This window comes from Oncorhynchus tshawytscha, linkage group LG33 (assembly GCF_018296145.1).
Source record: "Oncorhynchus tshawytscha isolate Ot180627B linkage group LG33, Otsh_v2.0, whole genome shotgun sequence".
NCBI classification, from domain to species: domain Eukaryota; kingdom Metazoa; phylum Chordata; class Actinopteri; order Salmoniformes; family Salmonidae; genus Oncorhynchus; species Oncorhynchus tshawytscha.
Genome location: NC_056461.1, coordinates 13,677,963 through 13,698,713, shown reverse-complemented (window position 1 = coordinate 13,698,713; position 20,751 = coordinate 13,677,963). Strand labels below are relative to the sequence as shown.

Genomic DNA, 20,751 nt, shown 5'->3' with positions numbered 1-20,751 from the left:
ACAAATGTGTCATGTAAGTATTTGAGAATTCTTATTCTACATGAGGATCTGAATTCCCCAGATTGATTTAAATGAATTCCCTAAATTGTCTGAGACAACTAATCACCCTCACCAATCAGCTCCGTACTGTAGAACTGTGGACTTCTGAAGACACATTCTAACTTCACATGCTCTCTCCAGAAACATGTCTAATTCCTAATAACGAGCGAATACCTACAGGAGAATTTCTGCCAAGCTTTCTGTTCCATTATGACCCGATTTAAAGTGCAGGTCAGTTGTGATGGTGAGAATGACTGTGAGAGTTAGCCTGCCTGTCTAGCCATAAAATGGCATGTGAGCCCTCCTACAGCCACAGTGCCACTGTTTATTTCTGCACTTCCTGTTTGTCCTTCACCACAAGAGCTGTCAGTTGCTGCTGTGAATGCTGGGTAAAAATGGCCGGGGGTGTTGCAGACAGGTCTGGGTGGGGTGACGATGTGTCAAACATCACACGACAACATCGCACCAGAGAACGAAATAAGTATCGCAACCACAGGCTAACATGTCAACAGAGATTAAACTAGTTTATTCTTTTCAAAGAAAAAAAAAATTTACGAAACAAAAAAGCAGTCATTTTTTACACTAGTGATTATTATTCAACTTTTACAACCATTCAGTCTGCATAACATAAAGAAATAATTCTACATCTTTGTTTCTTTCGTATTTTTGGTACTCTGAATTATACATACAAATAACAAATACAGGAACTTTTTTCACAATGCATATAATCTGTGGGCCGGAAGAAAGTCTTTCAGGTGATCCAATGTGGCAGTGTGTGTTTGTGTGTGTATGTGAAAGTATGATGTGTGAATATGTGTTTGTATGTGCTAGCATGTGAACACAAACCAACAGCCCGAGACCTATAGCACATCCAAAAAAGAGACGCCTGCAGTCAGAACAATAGACTCTCTAGAAGCTTAATGCATCAAACACGTTTTCCAGCAGGCGAAAGTGAAGGCCTGTCCTTTTCTCTGTCCTTTCCTCTCCTCCCTCTCATCCCTCTCTCCAGGAAGCAGAGGCGTCCTCTCTTCCTCTACTCTCCAGCGGCAGTGTCTCTTCTTGCCTTGACTCGTACCCTTCTGTCGTTAGCTGCCCAGGGGCATTTTACTTAATTAAAAAGTCTTCATTAAATGTACTGTATTTCATACAATTTGTACAAATATATTCAAAGTTCATCTCCTCTCGTCTTCTCACGGCTCAGGGGTGGGGGGGTGGGGGGAGCTGTCATACAGGTGTGTGAAGTAGGGTGGGAAGGTTTGTTTATCATCTTTGCTTTTCCATGAAAAATTGAATTTTTGCACACAAATGGAATTCCGGATTGGGGGTTATCAGCTGGGAGGACACAGTCAGTGAGTGGGTGAAGCTTCAAGATTTTTTTTCTCCCAGGCCGGAGAACAACAACGGTCTTCCCAGGAGTTGGAAAACCAGAGTCAGTGAGTCAGTCTGCCAGGCTTTGAGGATCCCAGTAGATACACTTGATAAAGATTAAAAAAGAGACAACTGAACAAATGCAAGGACCCATAAAGCCTGTCTCCCTCACACCGAGGTCAGATCATAGGAGGCTTGGTGATGGAGCAGAGCGGTTGGTTATGGGTAGCAGGGAGGAGCTTGGTTGTCTTTCAGCTTGGGATTCAGGTAAGCGAAGAGAACTGGGGGTAAGAGGATGGTGGGGGGGAGGGGTTAGTTGTTGATTGAGGGGTTTTGGGAGGTGGGTGGTATCGTTGGGCTCTTCTAGCCCATGGCAGAGACCATACTGGAGTGGGGGTGAGGGGCAAAGGAGGAGGGGTGCATGGGCGTGGGGGTGGACAGCATGTGGCCGGAGTGTGAGAAGGGGGGGAAGGAGGACATGTGGCGGGACAGAGCGGCGGGGCTGAACGAGCTGCTCTTCTCCATCAGGCTCTTGGAGAAGTCGTCCATGCTGTCGTGGGACTTTTTGCTCTTCTTCGACTTGCTGGACATCTTCCTGTTCCTGGTCTGAATGCCCTCCTTCTTCATGGTGAGAGGTCGGTTGATCTGGGGGACATGGGGTTAATGCACCAGGGTTAAAACAAGCAAGTTATTCAATATTCATATTTCATAGGTAAGTGACGTCAAGGAGTTACTTAAGTTGAAGGAGCAGAAATAGGAATTTGAGTCAGTGTAGAACTGAGCCGAAATATCAAAGAGCAGCATTCATGCTTTCTGATGGGCTTTGATGAAGCGGAAAAAACGCTGACAAAGAAAGTAAATAAAAATCCAAGCATTGAGCTCAGTTTATCACTCGTATCTTGGAAAGCGCATTCAAATTGTGTCAATGCGTTTGGACCAACAAACAAAAAACAAAACAAAACAAATAAAATTGGAGAGGGGCGACACAAATAGGTTTCTAATTTCAAAAGAGGTCGAGCTCAGGGTTTGGGGGACACTGTGATATGTAATGGAGTCCCATTATAGAATAAATGTGTCTGTCCCATTGTTAGCGGGAGGGGGTGGGGGGGGGAGTAGTGTGTGTGTGTGTGTGTGTGTGTGTGTGTGTGTGTGTGTGTGTGTGTGTGTGTGTGTGTGTGTGTGTGTCAGGGTGAGTCCACTTTTGGCTGGATTTAAACGCTGATTCCCTTAAGCTGGGCTGGATCTTAGGCTACTGCCATGCCAGGGAGAGGGAGACAGAGGGAAAGACATAGAGAGAGTTGGATAGATGGAATGAGGGAAAGCGTACGAGAGAGAGAGAGAGAGAGAGAGAGAGAGAGAGAAAGAGAAATAGAGCCTGGCAGCCACCGTCCTAACCAGCCAACCAATGAGACACATGGCCATGACGACTATCGTCGCCGGCCAAGTCCGCCTCTCTACCCTCAACCCTCCATCGCAGCCTTCTGCATGGGCATCTGCTGGCCAAAATGGCCCGAGCTGACATATTCCTGCACAGGTTTTAGCTGGGAATGAGAGCCGGATGATGGAATTCCAGCTCAGGGCAGGATTATGAAGGAGAGGTGGATGAGGCCGGCTGCTTCCCTGATCTTTAGGACGGCTTCCCTGAGAAATGGGAACAGGGATTTCACCGCCTCACTTCTGTCACTTTCTCTGAGACGTTACTGGCATTTCTCGCTGACTATATTTTAGGACAGAGTGGCCCAGCTGATTAGCAAAGGGCAAAGAGCTACGGCCCCTGAGTGATGTGGTTTCACTGTCTCTACACGACGTCGGGTAAAAGCGAAGGGCTTCTTTGTGTTTCTAGCTGCTAGCTAGGCGTTGAAATGCAGCTCGCCCAACTAAAGCTGGCCAGGCAGGCTATGCTCTTTGATGCTCAAATGTATGCCATGCATCTCACATAGGAAGCCTGGGCCTTTGGGCTTCCGCCCCATTGCATCAAACAAAACACAACATACTCAGAGCTTTACTCAGTGACCACCACAGAGCATTCAATACATAACCTCATATCCTCTCCCCATACCTATAGTAACCTGAAAACAACCACAAACCTTATGCAATGGTCTTGGATTGACCACACTGCAAACATCCTGACTCACACACACATCAGTGAACGTTGAGGAACATTGGAGGGGGAAAAAATGATTCAAGGAGGGGGAAAAAATGATTTGGGTGTCAACACTGTCTGTCACATCTTTGTGGCAACAAAAACAATTCAAAAGCATCCAATAAATATGTCCATACAGGTTTACTGTAGCCTACAGCCTTATCAAACTGGAAAGGCTATCAAGGTCTCTGAGGTTAGCGTTAGGTTGCTGTCACCTGCAGCCACTGTGGCCACTGTGCAGGTTAGGAGTCATTGTGCACGAGGGGAGAGAGGCTTCATATAATGTTCCATGTAAAATGTGGAATTTGTTTCAAAGTGAGTAGTCCCCAACAGAAATCTGAATTAACCAAAACAAACAAATGTTGCAATTAAACAGAGGTCGGGTCATTTCAAAAGATAATATGTAACTGGGAAATATTATTATTCTCCCTGATAACCTGAGTAAAAATTGTTTTCTTCAGTCTTAAAGAATCTGCCAAAACCAACATAGGGAAAATATTTAATAGGGAGCACTTGCGTGACAAGCGAGTGTAGTAGGATAGGCTATTATACACCCTTAGCGCGAGGATAAGGGATACTCCATCAGACAAACTCTGGAGGATTTTTGTGGGGCAAGCTCTCTCATGTGAAGGTTGAATAGACTATAAGTAAAGTTTAATAATAATAATATTATTATGTTTCGCTAGTTAAATTACGCAGCAGATCTTCGTCTTGCTGAAGTGTGTGTGTGTGTGAGAGAGAGAGAGAGAGAGAGAGAGAGAGAGAGAGAGAGAGAGAGAGAGAGAGAGAGAGAGAGAGAGAGAGAGAGAGAGAGGGGGAGAGAGAGAGAGAGAGAGAAAGATGATAACTGGTCCTGGGGGTCCTCAGATTGAGGAAGTGAAATTATGTGATGAGACAGTAACCAGCACGCCCCAAAACGAATCAGGCGGATTGGTGGTCAGAGGGGGACTCCAAGTCCCTGGCGCGGATGTAACCAAAAGGCCTGAAATAAGATCGGTCTGAAAATTAATCGAATTTTAATTAAGCTCTTAATATTCAAAAGCCAAGCTGTAAGCACGCGGCTTAATTCGTCTCTCTCATATATTCATATATTCGTACATGTGACTTACTGCGAATAAATCATATGAATTATATTTCTTATCGCTTGTGCCCCCACAATTCTCGATAGGGACGACTGCGATAAATATTTCAAGAACTATAGAAATTACAAATAAGCTTTGAATGTACAGAAAAAAGGGAGGAGAGAATAAATGAAAAGAAAGAAAAATGAGGAAGAAAAGAAAGGATATGAAAGACGACACATGCTTAGATAAGTTAGTAGATATCTTACTATAATGTAAAGGCTGTTGTTTTGCTTACATTGTGCAGTTTGTAGTATAGACCGCAAGCGTTACACACGGGGTCCCCGTTTGCGTTTCTTCGCCACAGTGTTGTCGTGCTCGTTTGACAGTTTGCACATGATGTTCCTGCCCGTCTTGCTGCAGACTGGTGAAAAGGAGATTTTAAAAAATGCATATCAGTCATAAGGCCTTTTCCTAGGTTATCAAACCAAATGTTGCATTTATAATGCAATTATAATACATTACTAACATATAGCTTTCTGCAAAGTTCTGTCAATCAACTTTCTGCAACTAGTTTTAAAATAAAGACAACATTCCAAAACAGCGCTACTTTGACTCGAGACTAAAAATAGCATCATGCGCACATGCCCCCTCAAGAGTAAATATTTACAGATTACACAAAAGCAGTGGCATGAAATGGGACCTATTAAATCTGATTAAATGTCCCCGTTAAAGCGACTAAGTGCTTAAGTAACAGTAAGATAGTGTCTGCTCCTTGTGTTTAAATATGAAACTCAACAGTTTATACAAATAAACTACAATTTGTTTTACGGTGAGAGCATGATGGCGGACAGAATTATGTATTTTTAAAACAAATCTCCATTTTCCCATGGGAGGAAAAATATATGTTAAATCATCAATGTTTGCATAGCAAGATCAAATAATCATTATTCTGTTGTTTTTACATAGCCAATCATGTTGAGCTGTCAAGGGGGATTCACAATTTGACATGGCTAATGAATAAAATGGACAAAAGTATATGCTTGTGGATGAAGATGGTAAACTTAAATATCGCAATACAAACTTGAATATCGCCATACCGACCAAATTGCCTATTAGCCAATTACAGAAAATTGTTTTTAAAAATTGGGACGGGCTAATGCCCTGATTTACATTAGAGATACGTTTCGACTTGCATGGGGAGAGGACTCTACATTCCCATGGGTTGAAAGGCCTGCCTCAGACGCCAGTTTGCTGGCCGGCCTGACATTGATGTTATAATCTATAAAACCAATCGATAGACGAGATGACCGAATAGGACACAGTACCCGTTAACACCGAATGGGCTAAACAAAAGGCACTACACTATCTTTCGGAGGGATTTCCAATTATCTACATCTGGTGGTCTAATAACCCATGTTCATGCGTGACTTAAATAATGTAATTGCTTTGCACACCAATCTTGAGTTCCATTAACGCGAAAATAAACTGCTTGTGTACTAGAAAATGGAGCTCACTGTATCCATCTCCTCCCAGACTTCTTCTTCAGACTTCCCTCTCTCTTTTCTCTTTTCCTTTTCTTACTATTTTCCCTCAGTATTTGAACATTCTGCAGAGATTCCCTGAGTTCTGAGAAGAACAATCTTGAGTCGTGACTCCTGCGTGCCCTGGGCCGCTCCTTGCGCTGATTCGGTCCCCGGTCCCCTTCATGTTTAGACTGGGGAAGCGGGCTATGTTGTTAAAAGCGACTTATCTGCGCTGCTCAGATATCCGGCAGCTTTTTCCTGGGAAGTCGGGTTTTCACATTAGAGAGAGAAGGGGGATATAGGCTAGAGCAGAAGCTGGCTGGCTGCTAAACGAGCAGTCCACGCGAGGCGACCCCTGCCTAGAAAGTGTTCTCTTTTATCTAACCATGCAGGGAGATAGGGGAACTGCTCTATAGAGCTCTATAGCTTTCTGGTGTTCAAAAGTTCAGGGGGTTCCTCTCCAAATACTGCAGGGTGCATGGTAGCCCATATCTCTCATCTAAACCATATAAACGTCCAATTCTAAGTATGCCATTTACAGTATGTCAACTGCAGATATTATTTCTATGCGGGCAGTGAGGACTTGGATGGAATATTTTCGATTTGCCTCAATGCAGAATAAGAGGAATATATTTTCTCCTATTTTTTTCCCTCTAAGAAATATCAAACAGTAGGGCAATTGAAGCGGGAAAAATAATAATTGATGAAGCAAATCATTTAAAAAAATGCAAAACAATAGTAATAATAAATCTGCAGTTTGCTATTACTGTATATCTAAAAGAATTCGAGACCTGCACTTGGCGAGTCAATTTCCTGCAGCTAACACTTCTTCCTGGGTAGAGAAAGAGAGAAAGACGGAAGTGTCATCAATACAAAGTGGCAGGGACATACCAGTCGTCGCTTGGGTTTGATGAGGGGCCGATTCTGCCCGTTCATCTTGTGATAGAGTCCGCAGGCGTTACACAAATAGTGACCAGTGCCATCCCGCCTCCAGAGCGGGGTCGACGTAGCTCCACAGTTAACGCACTCTCTACCTTCTGAAAGCAGAAACGATACACAACATGGAGAGAGCGCCGAGATCAGTTCGCCCCTTTTAAACTAAACATAGCATCTCACATCTGAAACACTTGATCCCTCAGGTCAAGAGGGAGAAAGGCTGTTATAAACATCGTAGAAAATGTCATCACACAAAATAATGAATTATAATAGTAGCATAACATTCATAGTACACAGTAACAATAATACAAAGTATACCAAGTATACCAGTAAACATACTACTACTACTACTACTACTACTGCTACTACTAGTACTATTAATAATAATAATAATAATAATAATAATAATAATACAGTGGGCCTATAACAATGCATTGAATATTCGAAGTGCAAAAAAAAGCCCAGCCTCTGTTAGGCTACAACTGATATCAACATTTGACCCTGGAGTTAGTAGGCCTTTTCCAATTCCTAGTGTTTCGAAAATGACATCATACAATACCTCTGACATCATACAAACATCTGACTATCATTGAATAAAACAGGTCTATTATGGTCGATTACTGTCACAATGAGGTCACACATCATTTCATCAAATACATAATATATTAATACAAACTGATAGCCTATCTTTAGAAAAGGGCGTGCATAATCTATGGACTCAATCATGTTTTTGTGATTAAAATGTGCCCTCTTCTTTCTCCCACACACACAACCTCTCATTTCATAGTTGTGTATAGTAATAATAATAATATGTTATTGTAAAACAGGCGAATTCATTCATATGTAGGCCTATTTATTTGATTGGAATGACCACTGTCTTTCCAAACCAGCATTTGGGTTTGACTGGCACTTCTCTAGTGACACCGACAGGTGAGAGGCGCGTTAACAGTTTCATTAAGGGGGTCTCCTGATCCCCATATGTGGCCTCGCTACTGAAACTGAAACAACCGAGCATCGCGGCAGGATTATTTGAAAGCATAGACGCGTATAGAGAGGAGGCCTTGCGCTGTGCCGTGCCTGTGTGCCTCTCCTCACCCGCACTTCCCCTTTCGACTGCAAAAATCGCTCCACTTCTTCAGAGACTTATGTGCGTCACTTCTGGTTCTGCCTTGTTGGATGTGATAGACATTCCAGATACCTCAGCAGACACCGAGGACGTTGTGAATCAATAGTGGTTTTATAGTGGAGCCTGGCTAACGCAGCTAAACAAATGTATCCACTCCACAATAGGGCTCTGAGAAATAGGCTACTACAGAATTTTGAATTGCGCAAGGCGTGTTCCGGGGTTTATGTTCAGAAGACCACAGAGTCGACCTTTCTCCAATACTTATTTTCAACTATAAATTTGCAATGTAGACACATTCTATTATATGACCTCATTAATAGATAACCTCTTTAAGATTCATTTTAGAGGATGTATCTTTACGCATATTACAGCACACACATACTTAATCCACAAATTAAAATGATTTATTTTTTTTGTAGTAATAAGTGAATATTATTCAACATTGAATTAGCCTGATGATATGCATCGTCTAATCCACTGTTTTTTATATTTCTCCAAATGCTATGTGGCACTGATATTAATCTCATTACAGTTAACTGGTTTCTAGCAGAGCCTGAATAACCTTTTATTTTAATTACCCCCACTTGCTTGGATAACATTCCGCCTCGCCAGTCGTGCCCCTCTGCCACGGAGAATGCTCATTCGTGATTACCCCCTCTCAATGCAGCCCCGCATCCGGACTCTATCAAAGTTATTACTGGCTCTGCGTAAACAATACAACTGTCGCGTGCACCAGTCTGACAGTAATGGGATTATCTTAAACATATAAACTGGCGCGAGACAGCCATTCCGGCATGGAGGCCGCGGTCACAGATTTAGCCTCTCTCTCTTTCCCTATGTGAAACATAGAACAACTGAAAACAGATCTGGTTTAGGCACAGCTTAAAACTATTCTGAACTCATCTGATTTAAGTGTACTAAGGCTGTTTAATCGTTCACTGGACTCATTTCCTTTGCTTTGGAAAGTGGAAAATCGTTCAATCTCATGTGAGCAAATGCACTTTGAATTATTTAATTCGCTTTCTATTAAAAGCAATGTGTTCTAACAAATACGGGTGTTGATTGAATGCGATTAAAGATGTTTGTGTAGCCTAATAACATATAGAAACGTTATAACGTCCCCAATTAAAAGTGTTACTCAGTCAAATTGATGTAGGGATAGAAACCTGGACTATACATGCAATATTTGTTTATTATTATTTAAAATGTATTATTATTGTTATTATTGTTGTTGTTGTTATTGCTATTATTATTCATTTGCATTATTATTACCGCCAAGTGCTTTCCTTGGCACTGCTATTGTATTTTCCCCTCAAACGAATCTTGTGCATGAGCCCCTTTGAGACACATTTGACTTTCTATGGTCCTGCAAGGGCTGGAGAAAGGCCTTGGCTGTCACTCAAAGCTACATGGCATGCCAATATCCCCAAATAAGAGTTTTTTGTGTGAAGAACGAAAATAGGTCCTGATTCTGTAACGGGTACATTGGGATTACACCTGGATGTCATCAATGCCATATATTCTAAGGTGAAATCAAATGGTAATATAATAAAATGCACGCCTACCTGAACATGACCTTGTTTTTGGTCTTGTTTTGGAACCATAACTAGAAGATGACCCACCTATCAGGCTACTTGGTGGGAAGAGGCCTGGGCCGTATTCGGGGACATAGGATGGGTATGTGGCGATGGGGTGATGATGGTGTGCGGAGGATTGCGCTCCGATTGATGCCATGCTCCGGCTGTGTGACTCCAGTTTCATGCTCTCGGCCAGGGACACCTGGTACTTTATGCACTCTTTCTCCTCCTGTTGGCGACTGTTGCTGCTTGAGCCCGGAGTGGAGATGCCTGGGTCCGGGGACACGTCTTTCGGAGGAGTGGGGGGAAAGGTGAAGAGGTGCGGGCTGGAGTGGCCCCCGGACAGGGAGGAGGAGGACGCCGAAGGGTAGACAGAGAGACCTGCCGGGGAACCGTGGTGCAGTGAGCTCTTCTGGAAAGGACTCAGGTTCCATGGGGAAGTGCTGTGGTGCTGCATTGCTTTGCTTCCGTCCAGCCACGGCAGAGAGCCGTGCAGTAGAGAGGGGCGACACACCTGACTACCTGTAATAGAAAATAGGATGATAGAACGGTGTCAGTATTTTTCTCGGTGAAGAAAATTACAATAAGCCTACATTCAATTAGCCTACTCTCACGATTTGATCACTTTCCCTTATGATCATTTTGTTGACTTTAAACAATATCTCACATGTATGCTGGTTTAAGTTTGACATCGCCATGTAGGTCTAGGCCTGCTATGAAAATTACACAAATAATATCACTTCGTGACAAATTAAAGGTGCACCTCAGTCACTGTCAATTAAAAACGTTTAGTCACACGTTCTATTGAAACAAAACATTATAAATATGACAAGGTCTTGTTTATATGAGTGCATTCAGATGTGCTTTACCAGTGGAGAAACTGAAACTACAATGACTTAGACTTTTGATTATTTCCATTAAGAAAGCCGATCATGGAAAACATTTTTAAAAAACATACGCTATTTTAGTAAAACCTCACTCGCGATTTAATCTTCGGGGACACAAGATTAAACTGCACACCAGGCCTACACACCTGACAACATATGCTCTGACCCAAATTGCCCCTCTTGACTCCAGCCTGCTTTATTTTTTGGGTCTAGCCGAAACCCAGGGCCTGAATGACTGTGTCAGAGCAGCAGTGTGAGTAGCACGCCAGTGTCAGTACAGAGGGTTTGAACAGTGGTGTTTTAGCATAGGAAGCATCGCTACAGAAACCGGGTCATGATTCACTATTCCGTTCAGGAAGTCATGTCAATAAATTAAACCAATTGCTCTTCCGCAGTTATTTTCTCTCCAAGAATATCTATAATTAAATGATAACTCATAGTTTACCTGCCATGAAATGTACACGGTTGTGTGGTGAAGTATGATAGTCTGAAATGACCAAATATATCGCATGGGGCCTTTCCAAATTCTCTCTGTAGGTCTACACATTCATTCGTTAGGTAACATATTTTAATGACATTAACCATGATACAAAAATGCATGTCATATTTGACAATAGTAACGTGTTGTTCATCTGTAATTCACGTTAATTGATTTAATTTAAACATTTGTCATTGATTTCAAATTGCTCGACTGATATTTACCACCTTCCCTTCTTACATCTGATTTCACTGTGCTAAAATAGCACTGAACATAGAAGTAGAACAATGAAACAGAGTGGTCTTACTCACTGTTATAACACAGACCTATACTCACAACGGGAAACATATGAAATCAAAGGCACACCACCAGAGAGGTAAGCCACACATAACAGAGGACTGCATGGTTTCATATGGCCCTCGCATTTTTTAATTAGCAGGATCCTCTGAGGCTTAAACCTATTAGACAAATACTTCGGTTCAGACATTTTAAAATGTACAACCATCTGAAGACGAATTAGTCTTATGTTAGCTCTATCTGAGTTAAATCTGACCACACCACATTGAAATAAGAGGTCAACGTCTCTAATTCAATAGTAGCCTAAAACAATGCGCAATGAAGCAGTACTTACTATGTGGAGGAGGTGGATACCTCTGGACGGCTCTGACTGAGTTCCCATAGTATGGAGATACGTGGTTGCCCTGTGAGTCGATATTGAACAGTACATCCACATCGTCGGCGAGGGGATACTGCGAGGGGTCCATGTACGAGTGGCCGAGGCCCGGGTGGTGCGAGCCTGGATGCTGTTCGTTTAGCACCGATGGGTGGTGATGGCTCATCCATCGGGGTTGGTCCGCGGATACTTCCATAGCTTTTTAGCAAACGTTCATATACACCGGAGTGAACCGATTCAAGTCAAGTAAGAAAAAAATCTGTCCGAATTCCTGCTTTGTTTAATCCACAGTTTTCTTCGTTACCTTCGTTCACCTGGAGATGAAAAATAAAAATGTATTTAAAAATGATGTTGTTCCCCCTATGCTGTTATTTTCAGTCTATTCAAATGCGATTATTTGGCAGGGATTCACATTCATGTGAATTTGCCCATATAATAAATCAAATAAAATTGTTCAAAACATACATTCAAAAAATAATGTTTCACTTGAATGTTGTCATAAATAGGTCCAAGGTCGTATCCAGTCCCACTCAAAAGTTCCTCAACTTTTCCCTGACAAAGTTTCTATATTATAAAGCCGATTCAACAAGTTGCAGAGGTATATGTTTAGACGCAGCCTTGTTTGCAGTAGGTGGCTTAGTGCAAACTGACTAGCACCGAACTCACAGATCAAATCTCTGTTTGTGCGCAGCGGCAACCCTCTCCGCTTACTTCGCTTCCCTCTCTCTCTCTCTCTCTCGCTCTCTCTCGAGCTCTCTCACCCACTCTCTCTAGCTCTCTCTGAACTCTCTCCGTCCCAGTGTGTGTATGTCTCTCTCTCTCTCGCTCTCTCTCTGTTTTTTTTTACAGTGAAGGCATTCTTTCAGGATGGCGCCAGGCAGCTCAATGCTTGCAGACAGCTGGGGCGCGACGCAACTTAAGGAGGGTCTGTCAGTGTCATCAGTGGGGGAGGGGCCTGCCCTGCTCGCCCTAATTGAATATTGTGGGCCAGGAGAGATGACCAAGAACTGCTGCAAGGATTTTTCTTTCACAGACCCTGCAAGAGTCTCACCAATAGTAAGTACATTTAATTTCATATTCAGATTATTTTTCTTGAAAGCAAATACCGGTACACAAACGCCTTCATGCCCATTATACAAAATGCATTGTGCATTATAACTAAATTATAACCCATAATAAAGTAATTTTTTATAACGAAATATGGACATATAGACTGTATTAAATATGTAAATATGAACATCTTAAATGCACATCTCATGAAGACAACATTAAAAACAAAACATCTATTTAATTATATTATATTATTTTATATTCTAAAGTAGACTGCTTTTTAATGCAGTATCTGAATCAATGAATCCTGCTGGCCACAATACTATTTCCGGGCTTGTCATTAAAAATATACATAAATAGAAAGAGACAGCAAGTGAAGCCTGTTGCTCAATAACGAGGGACCAGTGGCAACCTGGCAGGTTGTGGGACGCCCATTTCCTTAAAATTGTGACAGTGCGTCCTCTCGCGGTGACAGGCGCGTTATTATAATAGCAGGCTACGACTTAACTCCCCAAATTGGGCTGATTTCCTCGCTTCACAGAGCAGGGGCGGGCGAGGACGCCAGAGCGGCTGAACTGCAGTCTGAAAACACTCCACTGCATTACTGCCTGGCTCCTCAGTTGACTTTAACAGACTGAGCGAGAGAGAGTATTTTCCCAGTGTATTAGACCTCTAGTCTCTCCCCCAACACACAGATAGACAAGCAGAAAATGCCCTGACATGTCATTATTCATTAAAAAAGACTGCATTAAATGTGACTGGATGCAGTCATTGGTTCTATAGTGTATGATCTTGAATTGACTAATTCAATAAATTCATACTGACACCATAGACCAGATCATCTAATTACTCCATATGCCAATGTCAGGTATGAATGCTGCAGTGTACTCTCGCCTTGTTCCACTTGATTGCACAGTAATAGGTGGGAGGGGTGGGCTGCCCCGTGGGGAGGTATTTTGTATCTAATTCCCAGTTTGGCTACCCCATACTCTCCGATTGGCAGCATGTCATTGTATAATAGGGGGCTGTTCTTTTAGGTGCTGCACAAAGTACTGACACAGGCAGCCTCTGCGACGCCACTGGACGTGACGTCATCTCCAGAGTAAACAGCCAGGAAATGAACCCTCTCAGCAAGCAGAGCAGAGCGCGCAGGCTGTTCTGGAGAGGAAATGCGCGCGCCCTTTTCCAGTGAGTAAAATTATAATCATTTATAAGCACAATTCTGTAACCAGGTATGCTGGGCGTTAATTACGCATAAAAAAAAAGTGAGTGAGTGAGTTGTATGCACACAGACATTACAAGGGGAGAAAAATAATATTATATTAATAGCCTTGCATTGGCATAAAAATCGATACAATATCATTTTCCAAAGTGCACTATCACGAATGCAAACTGACACGAAGGAAATGATACATTTACAAAAAGAAGTCAGAGTCTCCATGGGAGCATTTGAAATTCAGAGCATGACCACAACAATAACTGCCACATCCATCTTATTGCAATGAGGTAGGCCTATTTTACAGAATAGGATAGCTACATTTGTGATATTTGTAGATGGCCTTTTAGTCTTTTGGAGGTTGTGCATTTTACCACCGCCGTTCTCAGTCGGGTGCATGGAGTTAATGTGTGAGAAACAGAAATATTGCTGATTTGGCAAAGCACGCTTTTATCCCTCTCCAGGATACCCAGAGAGCATGTCTCACTCAAGCGAACCTGAGACTGAACCTGGATGGAAACTGCTGTACCGCCTCACATCGAACAATCTCACCGCCATTGTCGAGCTGTCAACGGACTCGTGTAATTATCCTCTTGAAAAGTATCGCGCTCCATTATCCACCAAGTAGGCTATGCGTTATAGGTGCTCCGAGGCAACACATGACGGTAAATGTAAAAATCCTGATACTGTTTTTTTGTTCCTTGTCTGGATGCCTGGAAGCTTACAGAGTGGGACATCTCTCAAGACGTGATTTCCCAAGCTTCAGTGTCAAGAGGGAAGGAGAGTGGAATAAAAACTGGTCCCCTTTAAAAGTTGTCATTTGTAAATCCCCACCACTGTCACAGCAGAAGGGGGTGAGTGCGCGTGCGTGCGTGTCTGTGTGTGCGTGATAAAATAACCAAAACAAACCAAATAAAAAGCAGATGCCTAGTCTACTACACGGCGTCTGATTCATAAATGTTGGTGGTAGTATGGTGGCTGGTAGTTTTGCCTGGTGGCGGGCACAGCAGAAGACTGGAGAGATCATTTGTCAGGGAACGCTGATTAAAATCAGAAGACATCACACATTTCACCGAGGGTGAGAATTTAAGACAGCGCCGGATTATTTCATTGTCAGAGTGAGATTAACTTTATAGATAGCACCTCTTTGTTTACTGTGTCCACATTTTGCCCCCCCTCCCAGGCTAACTGTAATTATGACAAATGTATTTCCCAAGGTTGTAATTATTAGGTGGTAGTTATAGTCTTATAATAATAATACATATTATTATAATAACAACAATAATAGTAGTAATAATAGTTATAATCATCATAATAACACTACTATTAGGCCTACACTACTACTGCTAATGCTACTACCAATACTAAAAATAATAATAATAATATGCATATTGATAATACCATATATGCTATTCAATTTATTACTATAAATTGTATCTATCAATTTTTTTCGGTATATTTTTGGTTGATCATATATGTGTGTCCAACCATTGAAGCATCATCATTAAAACAGGGAGATAAGCACATTCTAAAGCAATCTTCCCTGACGCTCTTGCACTGTAACCCAGTTTTGGGGCAGATGAAAAACAGGGAAGGCCCAGAAATGAAATTTAATTAAAGTGCCGGCATCTGGCTTAGGAGACTTTTGATGGGTTTAGATTTTACAGTTTCATTCTAATGTTGCAGGTAAAGCTGTCCAAACAGCCGCGAGGCGCGGATCCAGGGTGAACCAGAGGACACCGCCTCGGGCAGCGGGCCTCGCCCGGCACTCTCTCTACCCGCTGGAGCTACTTCACTCCAGTCACCACTGGAATACATTATTATCATCTTCATGAAGACGGAGACATTTTTTTTTTAAAGCGAAGGAGAGAGAAACGCAGTCGGACTTTCATGTGTGTTACAGGATCATTTAAATGTAATCAACGAACAGCTATTTATTATTATTACTATTAATAATGATAATAATAATAATAACAATGCTTTTCATATATGCTGAAATAGAAAACAAAATACACCGAAAACAGGCATTTTCAAATAATTCAAAACGATATCATGCATGACAAAATTTTAAACCTCGAGTTGGGGCGTGTGGCATATAGCCTATAAATATAGGCTACAGGTATAAGATGACTAATGCCACAATATTCTCTGATCTTTTCAAGAACAACGCTTCTTGTTGTACTCAATTAACTCTGTGAACCAGTTCAGATTCTTAGAACCAAAACGAGGGCGTGAAATTATTCTCGGTGTGAATGAAACTTGAAAAATGAGGTGTATTTCTTAGAATGATTCAAATGAGAAAAGATTTTGGAACATTTTACCTCGAGTACAGATTATGTTTTCGGTAATGCTTTAGCTTCAGAAACAAGAAAAATATATGAAGGTACTCTATCAATTGAGTGAGAGAGATGCTTATCCGTGTGATCGCTGTTCACCTCCTCTCTCTTAACGGCGGCATCGCCAGGCCCACACCGCCTCCATTTGGATGCTACTGTTTTCGGTTACTCTGCTTTAAACAACATCAAATGTAGTGCTCTTATGGCGTATTTTACCAAATAAATCAATTGACAGTTGTTGAATTTGTTCACCCCTTTTTTACATGACAAAGTGTTATTGCTAATTAGCAATACATATCAAACACGTCTAAATAAATCCGACAGGTAGCTAACATCATTTGAGAACTTCATAAACACACACACAAAGAACTTCGACATATCAACATTTCAAGCCACACTCAGTGTGCTGTCCATCTCTGTCGTGGTCTGATTTGGAGATTGGTGGCAGATTGTATCCTTATTTAAAAGGTAACCCACCTCGTGATTATGTGAGTGGCCAGCCTCCCTATCTCCAAAACACAGCTGTTGGGGAAGCATTCAGCATAAATCAATAGAACAGCGCGCGATTTCCCAGCCCGTTCTGAGCTCTGTATGCAAATAACCGCTCGAGCTCTGCCCATGATAGCGCGACTGTGATGCCCTTAATTTCGTATCCTATTCATTCTATGTAACAGCTCATCTCCAAATCAAGCCATATCGACCACAGACGTGATGGAAAAGGTTGGAATGCAGCCTCAGCAAATTCAACTCCTTTCTTTTATGACCCATTGGCGAGGTAATCAGATCAATTTCATGGGTTAAGGGATTCTGCCTGTCACCAACTCAGGTGGTAATAGATCATTAAAATCCTTCATCTTCTGTATTTCGGGAGGCGCGAGGTAGGTAAAATACTCTCAGAATCTAGTGCGTTAACTGCAATAAATTCCAAAGCAATTTGGAAACGTGAAAAACGAAAAAAGGAACGATTTGTTAAAACGATTATTGAAGACCACCTAAAGCCTATTTACAGTATATATATTTTTATTTTCGAAAACTACTTTAGACTGAATATCCCCTAACCAAACGCCTGTCACAAACGCAGCCAAACACATATAGGCTACAGTAAAAACATAAGAGACAACAATGGCGTCGCGTGTGTCTTTTTAACCACTTTTCTGTTTGACAGACATGCAGAAAAGCTCTACACATGTTGAGAAAACGGAGCTGTTTAACCGGCCTCTGCAATTCACTAAACAAAAAGCATGTGTGCCTTTTTCCCAAAGATGCACTACAAAAACGCTATATTCGAAAATCGTTTTTAAAGTCATGGAACAAACTTGCTCATCAATTCATTTCTGGACATACGCCTGGCTGGACAGAAAACACAGAGGGAGGCTGGAAGGGACTAACTAGTATGTGCCTTTAAGAGCTAGACTTTGTGTTCTTCGCTGAAGGACAGCCAAACAGACAGACTTGCTTTATAGAAATCTAAATATTTACTGACCTGTGGAATAGAGGTTCGCGGTCGTTTTTTTTCTGATCGGCTGCAGATGTGAGGAAAGAGTGACATGGAGATCGAAGCGCCGATGGCATTTAGAGAGAGCGAGATGCGTAGGGGAAAAAACCGAGGCGCGCACGCCCTCAGCCCAGAGTCACTCACTCACTCACACACACACACACACACACAAACACACGCACATACACTCCTACAGGCCAACCAAAGCATCTGTACATTCAGATCAGAGCTCTTCCGGGTCGGTGGAGTCTAAGGAGGAAAAACATAGTTAGTCTAACCGATTGCCCATAGACCACTATTAGGACATTTTTCCACTTTATGAGTTCAGAGAGGTGGACTGCTGTTTATGGCGCATGTGTAGCTGTTGTAGTATTTGGTCGGCTCGTATTTTTAGCATCGGTAACACTGTCAAAGTAGCCTATAGCTTAGCCTTGTAGCTAACTAATCATGGGATGGTATAGTGGGCGTTGGAAATCACGGAGCACGGCATGCTTTAAATTGCTTATTATTTCTATCTGTGTCTAGTATGCGTGAATTTCGAAAAATAAAAATCATATTTGATTTGCAACTCCCAGTAATCAATATTTGCGTGTCATCGACCATTTCAATATATGTGTAAAGAGGTACTCAAGTACGCGCGTCCACACACATATATACACAAACACACTTCTGAATATTCTTTTGTTAGGATGACATAGGCTCAGTAAGCCTATATTTTACTATGGCATAGGCCTATACTACTATAGGCATCGTCACCAATGGATATTAGGATTATGGTATTCATGATGAAGCTAATGGACATTGTTTCTTTCAAAATATTCAGAAATAAAGTACCTTCGTTAATCTATTCATTTCGATCTTCTAACACTGATATTTAACACATTTTAATTTTCTAAAATAAAGTTGCAGAAGTGCACAGCCATAATATTTGTAGCCTACTGAATTTCCCCATTAAATGTATCAAATGGTGTAAAAAAAAATGGACATTCAGGCCTTGACTTGTTAATTGTTTAATTGTTTACTCCATGTGTAACTCTGTGTTGTCTGTTCACACTGCTATGCTTTATCTTGGCCAGGTCGCAGTTGCAAATGAGAACTTGTTCTCAACTAGCCTACCTGGTTAAATAAAGGTGAAATTAAAATAAAATTAAAATAAAAAGATGTACAGTATCTTAATAATATAATTTAAACTATTAATAAAAGGTCTACATATTTTTTGTGAAAACTAAAAAATGGCATAGGCTATCCACCAACATACACCCACATATCTGCTTACACAGATACCATGTTTGAAATAGACACCAAATAAAACTGGTCCATCTTCCGTCTACCTCCTGTAAAATAGAAAGAATGAAGAAAGAGAGAGAAAGTAAGAGAGAGCGAGAGCGAGAAAGAGAGAGAAAGAGAGAGAGAGCGCGAGACAATTCTGCTGATGCTGGAGGCTTGATATCTCACGTTGCGACTTGACTCTGAAGGAAAATGTAAACTGATCACACCAAAATCTATCTTTGGAGAAGAAATTCAATTAAGGTAATAAATTAAAGATAATTGGCACAAGCGTCGATGTATAAACTTACGGAAGCAACCAGCCAAAAATGTGTCTTCTAAAACAATGAATAATTCAATGTTTTCATGGCAACAATCGCTTTCATTTATAGAATTAGTATGTCAATATTTTAATAGAATTACAAAATAACACATCCAGATGTAAATTATTTAATATGCTTGCATTGTACGTAAATAAAGTGCTTATTAAAAAATAAATGGCTTCAAATGTCAATATAAAGGTGTTGGTAATTATGTTTCGATGATAAATGATGCCTTCGATATAGTAAAAACAAAGGTCAAATCGCTGTATATGCCGTAGATGATTATGACTTATTGTAAGTGCAATACAAATATTATTAACGTTTGAAGAAATAACATCTCTGAAGAATTAATTAGCTTCATTCATTGTAGGGATATAATTAAATGTGACAGGAAAAAAATGAATCCCCCTTTCTCCTATCAACCATTTGCAAACAGAACAGAAATATGTGACACGCAAAATAAATTAAGCCTTCTAAATTAAGTATCCATGATCATGTTTGTGGGGTGTTTCTCCTAAACGAAAAGAAAACCGATTTTCTGAGGCACACAGCTTCACGAGGCTCCATTTTGATTCTGGGGACATTGTTGGTCCAGTGATGTCTGTGAGCGCGAGCACGGCCAAGTCCAAAGTCACTCTCCTCTTCTCTCCCGCGTGCACTCTAGTAATGGCATGAAATCGGGTGATTAATGTTGAATTTGACGTGAGCTCCTGCGTGACAGCGTGTGCTGACAACAGCTGAGCGTAAACCTTCCGGTATAATGCAAGTAGGCTACACATTCGTGTTCTTGCGCATTGTTTATTTATTTATGCCCCTTTTTGGTATTTATAACGATGAATCTTATCAGCAGATAGAATGAGGGATTATGATATCATGTTCATAACCCGATTAATGTTGGCAGCATAGAACAAGCTGGCCTGTTTAAACACTTGCAGCCTACATGTCGTCCAAGTTAATTGTTTGGACACCTTTTCAGCTAGATTTTCATTTGCGCGTAGCCACTGGAATGTATCATGTTTTTGCAATCAACTATTACATTTAGTGAATATATATGCACATATTGGTCTTATCTGCATTGGGCTACACATCGCATTGTTGTGTTATTGTCGTTGTTGAACCTACACATAATAGCATGTATGTATAGCCTACTAAACCCAGATAGGGCTAATGTCCATACCTGATCAGTTTAAATAGATACACTCAAAGCTATCCCAATTAAAGGCACCTTTTAACTTAAGGTTTCAGCCAACC

At 41.4% G+C, this 20,751-nt stretch overlaps 1 protein-coding gene and 1 long non-coding RNA gene across 9 annotated transcripts; one reads left to right on the top strand and one right to left on the bottom strand.

Annotated features, from left to right (window-relative positions):
* Positions 1 to 537: 537 nt before the first annotated feature.
* LOC112214249 (transcription factor GATA-3) lies at positions 538 to 18,048 on the bottom strand. Of its 7 annotated transcripts, none has more exons than XM_042311480.1 (6): positions 17,900 to 18,048; positions 11,773 to 12,128; positions 9,765 to 10,298; positions 7,029 to 7,174; positions 4,910 to 5,035; positions 538 to 2,052 (listed from the first exon to the last, which is right to left on the bottom strand). In XM_042311480.1, the coding sequence occupies exons 2-6, from the start codon at positions 12,008 to 12,010 to the stop codon at positions 1,771 to 1,773; spliced, it is 1,326 nt and encodes a 441-aa protein (XP_042167414.1). In that variant the 5' UTR covers positions 12,011 to 12,128; positions 17,900 to 18,048; the 3' UTR covers positions 538 to 1,770. The 7 variants fall into 7 exon arrangements, with proteins under 7 accessions (XP_042167414.1, XP_042167415.1, XP_042167417.1 ...); XM_042311481.1 differs by lacking the exon at positions 17,900 to 18,048 and adding an exon at positions 12,280 to 12,559; XM_042311483.1 differs by lacking the exons at positions 7,029 to 7,174; positions 17,900 to 18,048 and adding an exon at positions 6,929 to 6,969 and having other exon boundaries at positions 11,773 to 12,565.
* Positions 12,743 to 16,653, top strand: LOC112214251. 2 transcript variants are annotated; one of them, XR_006080701.1, is made up of 4 exons: positions 12,743 to 12,870; positions 13,902 to 14,052; positions 14,545 to 15,158; positions 15,767 to 16,653. It is a non-coding gene; the product is annotated as an uncharacterized LOC112214251 (long non-coding RNA). The 2 variants fall into 2 exon arrangements; XR_002948096.2 differs by lacking the exon at positions 14,545 to 15,158.
* Positions 18,049 to 20,751: the final 2,703 nt, after the last annotated feature.

Excerpts from the sequence above, each read along its gene's own strand:
- LOC112214249 (XM_042311480.1), bottom strand. The coding sequence starts at position 12,010 with ATGGAAGTATCCGCGGACCAACCCCGATGGATGAGCCATCACCACCCA. Across the intron at positions 10,299-11,772 it reads GTATCCACCTCCTCCACATA|GTAGTCAGGTGTGTCGCCCC; the intron begins GTAAGTACTGCT and ends TTTCTATTACAG. Across the intron at positions 5,036-7,028 it reads TCAAACCCAAGCGACGACTG|TCTGCAGCAAGACGGGCAGG; the intron begins GTATGTCCCTGC and ends CCTTTTCACCAG.